The sequence below is a fragment of the Saccostrea cucullata genome, unplaced genomic scaffold (assembly GCF_032062105.1).
Source record: "Saccostrea cucullata isolate Sc308-1 unplaced genomic scaffold, CSIRO_AGI_Scuc_v1 ctg6864, whole genome shotgun sequence".
Taxonomy (NCBI): domain Eukaryota; kingdom Metazoa; phylum Mollusca; class Bivalvia; order Ostreida; family Ostreidae; genus Saccostrea; species Saccostrea cuccullata.
Window position 1 is genome coordinate 45,809 of NW_026936358.1, and position 12,640 is coordinate 58,448.

Genomic DNA, 12,640 nt, shown 5'->3' on the forward strand with positions numbered 1-12,640 from the left:
GATTTCGATTGATTTTCATGTCGATATTTTCATAATGTCAAGGTGTCACGTATATCGACCAGAAGGCTTGTCAAGTGTAAGGTTAGTGCAGGAATCAATAAAGACATGATGAAGATATAAATTGTACTATCATAAGTTCTAGAGTCTTTTCCTACCTAATACAGGCCGATTAGTACTTAAAAAATTACATAACTTTGTTTCAAAGATATGGAATTTCCAGGGTTTTGTGTTTATATGCCCTGATCAAATATTTGTACTGTTTGTACTTTATAGAAGGATATTTAGAAATATCGAAAGATTTGTACGCACAACGATTTATAACAATTTTCTTAGTAATAGGTTACGTTTATCACACATCTCATAAAATTCTACATCTCTTTTAATCTTTTCTTTTGTAAAAAGTATAATCAAGTATCGCATATGTGTCCCTTTTTGTCACAAAGGTTTATTTTCAAAAATCTCTCTAACTATGAGCTTAAGTTACCATCAAATAAAACTTTTTTCTTCACTGAAGTTATTAGTTTATTGGCGGAAATACAGAGTTTCTCTCCAAAGCGTTGATTTGATCAAAACATCATACACCAGACTGAACAACATGAATGAAAACCTTATTTTATGTTTGTTTAAAAGCAATAATAAATTATTCGTAAAGAAAATATCTGGGAGGTCATTTCCTTACTCCCATTTTAGAACAATGTTTCATCAAATAAAGATTATGTAAAACATTACGTGATTAATAAGCTGGTGTTTCAACACCTGTTCAGATGCAAATATTTGCACCAGATCAAGTCCATTTATATTCCAATAGCTGTATTGAATATTATAAAAATTGTAAAAAGCACGAGCATAAATTAGGGGATAAAATCAAACTAATAGTACATCTTAGGACATACATTGATATCTTTTTGTTTTTCATCATGTCTTGTGGTTGTCCTTGTTCAAATCATCTCTTATCCTATCAAAAATTCGAGAGAGAGAAAGACATTTCTCCACTTTCTACTACTACAAATATAATTCAAATTTACACATTTTTTCAAGAGTGATCTCCCCTTTATCTGATGTATCTTTTCATTATCTGTCGTCATTTATACATGTATAATAAATGACAAATTCATCCATCAAACTTTGTGTTTGCGTTACTTTAATATGGATGTGATATGGTCTAAATAAATTTAGAAGTGTGTGCAAAAAACTAGCTTCAGTGAACTTGTAAAATTAATTAAATTACACTGGAGAACATAAATATAATTCAAAGATTTCTTCGTTGAAATATCATCATCTGTTAGATGTTCTTTAGGGAATGAGGTCGAGCAAGAAAAAAACGTGTTATAAAAATTAAACGAACTCTAAACAGCAAAATCCTTTTGATTCAATTATTACAAATATTGAAAGATCAAATTTTCCTTTGAAAATTTACTGGCATAATATGTGATACAGTCATCTGGATTTTATAATCCTGTAGCATTGCATTGCCCCAAAAACATGGAATAACTAGTTTCTTTTCTTTCTTTATATTTATTTTTTAACAATAAATCAAGTTGGATCTGTCTGATCAGAAAAATTTGGATTGCAGTGTGTATTATTGAAAATCACTTCAATAAATGATGCAAGAACCCAGTGACGCTTATAAGAACAAATCAAAAAAATTAATTTCTTTTTGTAAATTCCTCATCACGTAACCTATGCACCTTTGATCCTAAATCAAGGTGTATACATTCATTAGGGAATACGACTCCTTTGAGATACTAATGCGTTGCTTTATTGTTTGTTTTAAAAATATTTTGTTAAATATGGTTTAAGACGTTAATGGTTACCTAACAACAAAGCTTTATGATAAACGTGATAACTTTAACTTTTCAATCGTTTAACTTCCCTTACTTATACTGCAATATACTTTTGTCACCTTCATTCCGAATTTATATCTCTCAGTTGATTCGATACGCAAGAGCATGCTCTACGTATAAGCAATTTCTAAAACTAGGCAAACTACTGACAAAAAACAAGTGTGACTGGTCGGCAGGGGATGCTCACTCCTCCGTTGAACAGGCCTTCGAACCCACGCCTCTGATGTTTTGGAGGTCCGTGTTTGCTCTACTCCTATTTTGTGATGTCTGTCTTTTGAGTTCGAATACTGTTTGTTATTTTCAAATATTTCATTTCATATATATTAATTAAAAAAGAATAAGGCACAGGAATCCGGTGAAATTGTTTATGCTTATATATCTGGAAAACTAAACAACTGTACTAGGCCCAGTTTGTTACTAATTAGATGGAAATCGAAAAAAATGTCATCATTTTTTAAATCGATTGGTAAGCAATATGAACGGAAATATGCACTGCACTTTTAAATGGCTTTCAGAACTTTGAACCGATAATATCAGTTTTGTTCTTCTAATGTCGGTATTATATCTGCTGGTATGGCCCAACAAATTATCGGAAGCTGAAATCCTTTTTTGTTTAAAATTGATCTTTTCTTGTTTAATAAATTATCTTTGCCCTTCTTACATTGAATTTTCATGGGGGATATAATGCCATGTGAACTAGTCAGATTGTGATAAATTAGATTGGGTTCTCAATAATAAATAACAGCGCTGTGGAGCATACTGTTTTTATAATGCACTGAGTATGTCTAAATATAGAGCCCTCTTTACATTCTGTTTTCAATGCCGATCAAAAGTATTTTATTAACAGAGATTTATTTGCAAACATTTCCTTTAAAAAAATATGAAAGCACCGTCAATCAAACTGATTTCAACGATACTGACAATTTTAATGAAGTGGTTGAAGTCAAAATTATGTAATCTGGTGCCTTACTTTTTGATAAGTATTTCAAAACATGTTATAGATTCAATTGATTTATCGATGATTTTATTAAAACATTATATAGAGAGAAAACAATGAGAAGACTTCAATTATCCCAAGCAAAAAAATAATATATATGCTAAAAATATTCAATGCAAAAACCAAAGGTTAAATTGTATGCTTTGCTACTTACATGTATGTAAGGCAAACTGTTATTAGAATGTTTAAATTCTTATAGTAAATTATAAAACGATGAAGCAGATGTATCACATTTAGAGGTCAAAAGGATATATATCAAGCCAAGGTACGAATTATAAAAGATAATATTATTATCTTATAAAACTTTTCTGTCGAAGACATGCCTTACTTACGGAGCAATATTACACTTATCACATGCCTAAGAACTTATGGCTCCCAATTGATTCCATGTGTAAGAGCATGCTCTATAGAGGGACACTATTCATAAAATAGTTGATGAAACAATGATAAATGGTCTTGTCTAAAGTCATCATTGCGCAAGTTACAAGGTCGAAACAATGACCTTGTCGGCAAATACAATGTATCGTTAAGTCGAATGCTGTCTGAAGTTTTTCATACTGACTGTAAGGCCATTATTCACATTATTGTTGACGGATTTTTCCGTTTATCCGAACATGCCAAGGAGCAAAGGACGGATGTGACCGGGATGCTTTCTCTTTCATACCACCTGATCCCACGTCTGATACATTTTAGGAGGTCCGTGTTTGCTCTGCTCCCGATTCCTGTTTATATGGATATATTTACATTTCCAATGTCTTTGGCCGAGATAAAATTACAAATTGTAAATGTACTTTATTTCCTCATCAATGTATTGGCGCGGTTCCAAAAAAAAAAAACCACGTGCAGGGAGGGACAAACAGCTAGTCAGAAGCAGGGCTTGGAGCACGTGGATTGGCGGAATCAAAGCATGTAAATATAAGAAATAACTGTCAGATTTTTTCAATTTCGTGAAGATGATCAATCGATTGGCTTGCGTGATAATTTTATGCCTTCGGCGTTTATGCAAATTATCAAGAAAGCCAATCAATTGATCACATCATGAAATCGAAAAATAAGACAGTTATTCCTTAACTGATTACTCTTCATCATCTTCTCATATGAATACTAAAACGGGTCTGCTCAAGAGTCATATATTTGTCAAAATATTTTTAATTAAATCCAAATATTTTGAAATTTGAAATACTTTTTCAATGTAACCAATACTAATCAACTCAGCAATATTTGTAAATTGTTAGATATTATAATTGAGATAGTTAGCTCTCTTGGTTGATATTACTCTGTTATCCCTTCTTCATGCAGTCGCCCGCGTGGCGGAGCGGTTAGAGCGTCTGCTCTAGAGTCACGAAGTAAGGAGTTGATCCTTAATTCGCGGGTTCGAATCCCACTGTGGGACGTGGAGACCGGTCCTTCGGATGAGACCGTATAAACTGAGGTCCCGTGTCGCAGTAGGTGTTGGCACGAAAAAGATCCCTCCCTGCTCAATGGCCCTGAGTGCCGAGTATAGTACAAAATTTGCAGCTCTCCACCTGCAAGTGGTGGCGTCTCCATATGAGTGAAAAATTCTCGAGAGGGACGTTAAACAATAAACAATCAATCAATCAATCTTCATGCATGTAATATTTCATGTTCATTATACTGTACATATCTTCTCTTCACTGTTTTGTCAGTTATGAGAATCAAGTTCAAGGTAATATTGGAGAGCAATTGTTTTATATGGAAATTCCGGCAAATTGTTAAAGACGATCTCCAAAACTGCAAAGATAATTTTATTCAAAAGCCCAAGTTTAGTTTTGATATCATTGTTGAAGAACTTGTAATAAATATCTTTGAAATAGGGTTTAGAAACATTATTTTTATTAATTTTGCTGTGTGTATGAAACAATTTTCTTAGTCTCGTCACAATTGCCGTGAAAAGCATTTACTGACTGCTTAAAGAGAAAGTATTGCTACATTTGAATTCTTTGATACATGTTAGACCATGCATCAAAAATATATAATTATTATTCTGAGATCATTGAACGTCAACTTTCAACGTCTTAATTATATACAGGGATCGAGAAAAGTACCGATCAAACAGCAAGACTCAAGAGGTTTTCTCAATATTAATGTATAAATTTTATTATTTTTCATTGAATGTTTGCCATATTCTGTATTCTGAAAATTAATCGTTCAAATATAATTACGCTGGAATTGTGCTATAAAGATACAAAGATGGAACAGGATGAAAAGACCATCCATTTCTAGGCGAAATCAAGTTAAATAAGATACAAACAGAAGCAATTCAATTTACTTGTCTTGAACATTCAGTTGACAGCATCTTGACAGTGTCAGAACTACTTTCAATACTTTGCTGATGTTCCAGAAAGCAAAACGAAGAAATGCAAATTCGTTAAACATTGATTTCTGATAAAGTTTTCCTTCGCTCCAACTACATTGATTCTTCATGCAAAGTTAACATGTCAAATTTGGAATGCAATTAGAATAAATAGGATTCCTTTATTAGCGCTTATAAAAATAACGTTGTGGTGATAAACACACGCATTATCAAGGAAAATGATGGAAAGTTGAGATGGGATCGTTTTATCGAAATAAAAATGTCATGTAAATCATCAATTACTGTTCAGCTTAACACTTTCGTTGTCAGTCACAGGAATTAATTTCCTTTTGGGGTTCAAATTAGCACGGTATTAAAGCATCACTTTTTGCAATTCTTTGCTCCGAAGATTGTCCTCATAGCAATAAATGCTGTTGACTTCTAGTAACGTGATGGAGTCATATTACATCAACATTTTGTCCTCAAAACATTGATTTTTTTTTTTTATATTTTGATTTTCTGATTCTGTAATTATTTTTTTTTTAAACAGTGTGGGCAGTACAGAGATGATATATGTGTTAACCTTGCTAAAAACCATTAAACTATGAAGTTGGATTGGAGGTTCCTATCTATTACTAGTAATTCATGCTGTTTTCTTGAGCCAATTCTTCCATTTTTAAAGTATTTATTTATACATGTACAGTATACCCCTGTTAAGCTGAAGATAAATTGTTCCAAGAAAATGTAAATTTGAAGAATATTTGAAATATATATTCAATTTTGTATCATTCTCGATACACTATATAAATAAATGTGATTCTAGAAAACTTTTGGTGTGTTAAAAAAATCTCTCTTTTAACTTCGAAAATAGTGTACAACGTTGAGCGGAGAGCAGTATTTCATCCTTAGGTGACTTATATTATCAATCCTCAATCCAATTTTAATTAATACTTGTACTTTGCTTTAATTTGCATAGAATCTTTAGTTTACTGTCCCCAAATTTATTTGAACATAAGGTTAAGTGGCTTTGTCCTCCAGATTTTGAAAGTGACATGAAATGACCGTTCTACTGGTACCACATGCTACTGAGAGTGAAATCAAAACTGCTTATCCAAACATAATCACGACAATATACATGTAGACATTAAATATTTGTCCTTACTAGGTGTGTGCAGTTTATTTCAGGATCTGTTCCTAGATTGAACCTTCGTTTAGTGAATTACATTTATTCCTTTCTCGCTCCCAACTAATCAGCAAAATTATCCTCGTAAATCAAATAACTTAAACTGTTCAGATTTGAAATTTTCATTCAAAGTTTCACATTTATGTTCTTTTGATTTAAATAAAGATTACAGCAAAAATTTTGAACATTATAGAGAGTTACAATTTCCAGAAATACGAACCAATCTAGGCTTCCACTTTTTTTGCTTGTATCTGTCCTTATTTGTTTGTTTGTTTGTTGTCAAACGTCCCTCTCAGGAAAATTTTTCAATCATATGGAGACAGCGCCACTTGCCGGTGGAAAGCTGCAAATTTTGTCCTATGATCGGCACTAAGGGCCATTGATCAGTGAGGAATCTTTTTCGTGCAAACACCTACGGTTTATAGGGTCTTATCCGAAGGACCGATCTCCACATCTCACAGTGGAATTCGAAGTAAGGATCAACTCTTTACTACGCGACTTTAGAGCAGACACTCTAACCACTACGCCTCGCAGGCGAATGTATCTGTCCTTAAGACTACAGCCAAAGGCGAAAAGGAACCAAGTGGTAGACAAGATAATTGACAAATGTTGCTCTGTAGTTAGTTAATTAAGGTAATATGCTGGAAATATGTGTCTCGTCCTTGACAAAATCGATTTAAGGGTATTATTAAATAAATGAATTTGCATCTTTGTTTCGAAGCTTATCAAGTTCAAGACCCTGGATTTACAGACAAGTGACAAGATCCTGACATTGTCATCACATATTCAGAACAGACCTATTCCTGTAATTACTACGTATCGATCTTAGTATGTAGATGTAATTACCATGTAAAAGACAAGTGTATTTCACTTCAGAAAATTTCTCAGCTTATCATGGAATGCTGTTTATTGGAGAGAAAGAGATAAGATTGGCAATTTCTACGACCCTTTCTATGTTATTTTATTCATCCGTTAAAAAGTCAGTCGGACTTATGTGACAAACTGGAAATGAACCCCCTCCCAAAATGGATACTTGCAATTTAAGGTTCATACAACACGAAGAATATGCAAACATTAAGAATTTCAAATAAAAATAGAAACTTCTGCAGCAAAACGAGGTCTCATAGATGAACATTCAAGTGAAGTAAAATACCAGCTGCAACTAATGCCATTATTATTAATATTACCAGCATTATGAGAATAAACGCCAAGCTTAAAGCTCAAAGTCATCAATGCTTCCAAATTATCCAATATATCAAAAATAATAGTCCTAGCATACAAGAATAGCAAAAATGATATAAATGTCTATATTTATTGGTCTGTGTTCTTGTCATGGATATAAGCTATCGTTTTCTATTGCATCTTTTAGTACTAACAACGATCTTTTTTTACCCCTCTGTTCATATAATCTATTGTCAACAATTTACCTCTTAGCATAGAATAAAAGAAAGACTTCAGACTATCTATAACACACCTTATACGACATTAAAGGAAGAGTACAAGTTTACATATGAAATATGAAAACGATTCCCTCATTTTCATTCGTAAAAAAAATTACTCTGTATGATAAGACGTTTAATCATACATCTTATTTCGAGAAAATGAGAGTGATTCGGGTTTTATCTGATTGGCTATGGACGATCAAGGGCCAACTAGCAATTAATTGTATGAAACAACTTGATCTTTTCTATCATAAATCCTCTTTTATTTCTGCAGTAATATTCCGCTATCAACTGCATGTGTTTATGGGTCCCAACTTATTAGATACTAAAGAGCATGTTCTTAATATACGATCACAATTTTCAAACCGAGGAAACAACTTGATCTTTCCATCGTTAATTCTCTTTATTTCTGTAGTAATATTCCATTATCAACTGCATATGGTGTTTATGTGCCCCATCTTATTAGATACTAAAGAACATGTTCTTGATATACGATCACAATTTTCAAACCGAAGAAGACGGATAAGTTGATACTTTGTTTACAGTCAGTATTTCCTCAATTAAGTTATAATTGTAAGGACTTTGTCAGTAAAATGAAACATCTCATTAGGCCGGATTTCATTCACATATTTCTCACCAGTTGTTAAGCTTTTGTCTTTAGCAAGTTTGACTATGCGATGTTTTTTCTATCTGATCAATATATAAGGCTCATGGTGGATGTAACCTATCAACATGGGAATACTTACCCCTCCAAGGCACCTAATCCTTTATTCTGGATTTTTCGGGATTTCGTGTTTTTGTCCCGTTCAAAGGTTTTTTTGTTTGTAAGACTTTTTATTCAATCATTGTTAATAATTTTATTTAAATCATTTCTTCAGCAATACAACACAAACATTTACGTATCTAGGAAGAATGGTACGGTATAGAATTCGCCATATCAGAAAATATCTCCCATAAATGTTATAGCAATTTAAAAATCTCCAGATTTTTTTTAGTTTTATTAAAATATATACATGTAATAAGTATACTAGGCATAAAATGCAATGAATATGAATACAGTTACTTGTGTCATCTGTCAAACATGCTTTAGGTTTAAATATTCTTATAAATTATACTTTATGATTTCAATTAGTACTTATTCTCACATCTTTTAATACTATTTCCTTTAAAGCTTTTCCTGCATAGTTTAAATATAGACCAGTGCAAAATCAATTCTCCTAAGTAAGTTTGGTTTTCACACTAATAAATTCAATAATGAACTATTTTATCATTCATATTTGTAAAATGCCTTTTAGAAAATGTCACTTACCTATGCATTCAAAGAGAAAGTAGAAGTGTATCAAAAGACGTCCATACAGTATTACCATTGTACAATCCAAAGACAGATCCTGTCTTTATCAGAATCAGGTCCTCTGAAAGTATACATATAGACGTGTCTCGATCGTGTTCGATTAAGTCATCTGAAAAATTACATCATTTTTATTTTTGCAGAACAGGCATGTTCAAACATCACTTTTGTTTCAATTTATGGTTTTTTCCTGGGGAGAAGAAACTCTGATCTAAATTAGATCATGGCAGCCGAGAGAATAAGATTATTTACATCCTCTGTAAATTCGCTAGGACTGATTAAACATCAGGATCTTCCCGTATAAAGAAGGAGAGCATTCTAGTTGGGCTTCTTAATCAATACGGAATCCTGAATTATTTGTGGAGATCCCCATTACAATTTTCCAGTTTAAATGTTTGATCAGATTTTTGCGCAACAAGACGAACAACATTGTGCGATAAAGTTCTTTCATGCAATTAATACACCAAATGACAAATATTTGCCGATGAATTGGATTTGGACCAAATGTTACAATTTCGGTCGGTCACGTCTTTCTGTATCTATATATATCTTGAATAATAAAGATAATATTGGTCTGTTTGATGAAAGGCCTTAAAGTTGTTTGAAGGATTAAATGAACAATTTACAATATTTGCATTCAACAGAGAATAAATTATTGGCATTAAATAAATCTTTAAAGTTTCATTTCAGTATATCTTTTTAGGCTGTTCAACTACTAGTATTTTTTTTTCAAGTTTCACATAGGGTAAAAATCATTTGCTACATAGATATATGTAGGTATGTGAAATTCTTAAAAAAAGATTATAAACTATACATTTAATAAAAACATTTAAAAAAAAGATTTCCTTATACTCTTCGGTAAACAAAAGGGTTGACCATAACAACGGGAATGTCTTCAAGCTATCTTAAATAATGGAATAACATGAATGGGGAACGGACTATAAATTCAAGATTTTTAACTCTTTCTCTGACAGTTGTTATGAACAACAAATTTTAATGCCGTGTATTTTATGTGTGCAATTTTGTGCTTCATCTGTAAAGTAAGATATTTCTACAGTTAAATGCATCAATAAGATATCTAAATCTTTTTCACTAAGCACGAAGAAGAACGATTGAACAGAAAATTTAATCAGGTCAAAATTAAGAAGGGGGGGTTATATTTCACTTTAGTAAGCTTCCTCGGACCCGGTGTAAATAAGTTCCGGTAATGGGTTATCGTTCTTTTCATCGAATCCTAGCGGTAGTTGAAAGGCCTACTATGTCATTTTTAGTGGAGTCAATTTGAAAAAAAAAGTAATCAGTCTTATAAACCCGGCAAAATGACTGAACATGCAAAACGCTATCTTTAAACAGTGGTATCGCAGTCATTGTAACATCAACTTAATTGTCAGTAGTTTGTCTTGGTTTAAAAATATAAAAGGTAAATATAACAAGCAATGATCGATCTTTATATAAATCCATAAACAATACATACATGTACAGTAAAACTCGTTTATAACAGTCACAGGGACCAATGAAATAACTTCGCTGTATACGTAATTCGTTATATCCGTATAAGAAATTAGTTTAAATTTAGACTGCTGGGGATCCAAGATAACTTCGCTATATCAATGATTTGGCAATATCCGTGTTCGTAGTAAACGAGTTTTGCTGTATATGTGAAGAGGGCAGTATACACGGATTTGTGATTGCATTCAGAGCATGCTTTTGCAAACTGACTCAGATGGAAGGTTAATAAACATATTTAGATCTTTATTGATCTTTATTGTATATCTGTAGTGAGATCGATTGAACATGAAATAAAGAAGCATGATAAAAGATTTAAGCCACAATGAAAATGATTCACTCAGACGTAAGCGATTATCCACTATGCTGGCTCAGACGGAAATTAATTAAAATGGAATATATAGCTACATATACGTTTACTGAAAGCCACCATCTGATATTCTAATATATCTCTATAAACCTTTGAATTTATGCAGAGGGGCAAAAAAATATATTAAAAAGATTACACTTTTCAATTGTTTGATTTTAATCCTGATGCGGGGTTTGTATTACTTCGTTTCCCTGATCAATGTACAGGGCTCACGTCGCATGTGACCGGAATACTGGTATTATGCGACAGCCGGTCTACATGTCGTACCTGGTTACACCGGTCTATAGGCGGTACCTAGTTACACCGGTCTACAGGCGGTTCCTGGTTACACCGGTCTACAGGCGGTACCTGATTACACCGGTCTACAGGTGGAACCTGGGTTCACTCGTCTACAGCCGGTACCTGATTACACCGGTCTACAGGCGGTACCTGGTTACACCCTTGGTCTCTTCAACGGTTCCTTGTGTTTTCTTTTCGTCCACAATTCATTGTGTTTACATTATACTAAATTTACAAGAACAAGCACTGGTCGTTATCTTCACCTTATTATTTGCAAGACATGAATATTTTCAAAGAAAGGTTTTTGAAAAGTTGAAAAGCAGAGCTATTTGTTATTCGTTGTATATATTTTTTTTATGCCGTCGTTAACGAAGTTTCGGGGGTATATAGTTTTTGTTGTGTCCGTCCGTCCGTCTGTCTGTCTGTCTGTCTGTCTAGCTTTTTGTCTGTTCGTTTGTGCACAAAAACTTTAATCTTGCTTTTGATTTAGTGGAGCTATGACTTTCATATTTCACAGGTGTATATTCTTTGTGACAAGACATTTCTTTGGGTACCACCAAATTTGACCTTTTGACCTTGACCTTGACACACTTTTACATCAAAATTCCAAACTTTTACTTTGCCCATAACTTTTGAACAGTTAGAGCTAAGGCTTTCATACTTCAGATATGGATTCTTTGAGACAAGACCTTTCATTGGATACCAACAATTTTGACCCTTTGACCTTGACCTTGGAGACTGAACTATGTTTTAAAAACCTTAACCTTGGCAATTACTTTTGAAAGGTTAGGACAAGGACTTTCATACTTCCCATATGTAATTTTTTTTGACAAGGCCTTTCTTTAGAAACCAACAACCTTGACCCTTAAACCTTGACCCCGATTTTTGACCTACCTTTAAAAATGTTAACCTTGGTCATAACTTTTGAACAGGTTGTGCTAGGGTTTTATAATTCACATTTGTATTTCTTGTGAGAAGGCTTTTTTAGGAACCATCATGTTTGATCTGCATTTGAGAAAGTATAACCTTCACTATGTTGCCATACGGGGGCATCAGTGTTTCACAAACACATCTTATTATCAAGTTATCAACTCAGGCACATATTTCGGTTTTCGCCCTGTTAGAGTGACATGTATCTAGACAGTATTATCTCTAGCTGTTTGATTTGATTTTGATCCTCTGTTCAATTGCTAGTAAAGGAATTGATTCTTCGAAATAAAAATTTCATCCCGATGCATACTTAGGAATTCTCTATGTACATTAACCACGTCTTATAGGCAGAGTTCTCGCCTTGAATAATTCATTTGACGAATTAGAAATGCTTTGCAAGTTAACATAATATGCACAATTGTTGCTC

At 33.0% G+C, this 12,640-nt stretch overlaps 1 protein-coding gene across 1 annotated transcript in view; it reads right to left on the bottom strand.

Moving 5' to 3' along the window:
* Nucleotides 1–9,311, bottom strand: part of LOC134245387 (uncharacterized) — a 29,375-nt gene extending 20,064 nt beyond the window's left edge. Inside the window, exon 1 of the mRNA XM_062727674.1 lies at nucleotides 9,090–9,311. Within this exon, the coding sequence (XP_062583658.1) occupies nucleotides 9,090–9,147 (58 nt within the window). The 5' untranslated portion in view covers nucleotides 9,148–9,311. The remainder of the gene's footprint in view (nucleotides 1–9,089) is intronic.
* Between the last annotated feature and the right edge of the window lie 3,329 nt (nucleotides 9,312–12,640).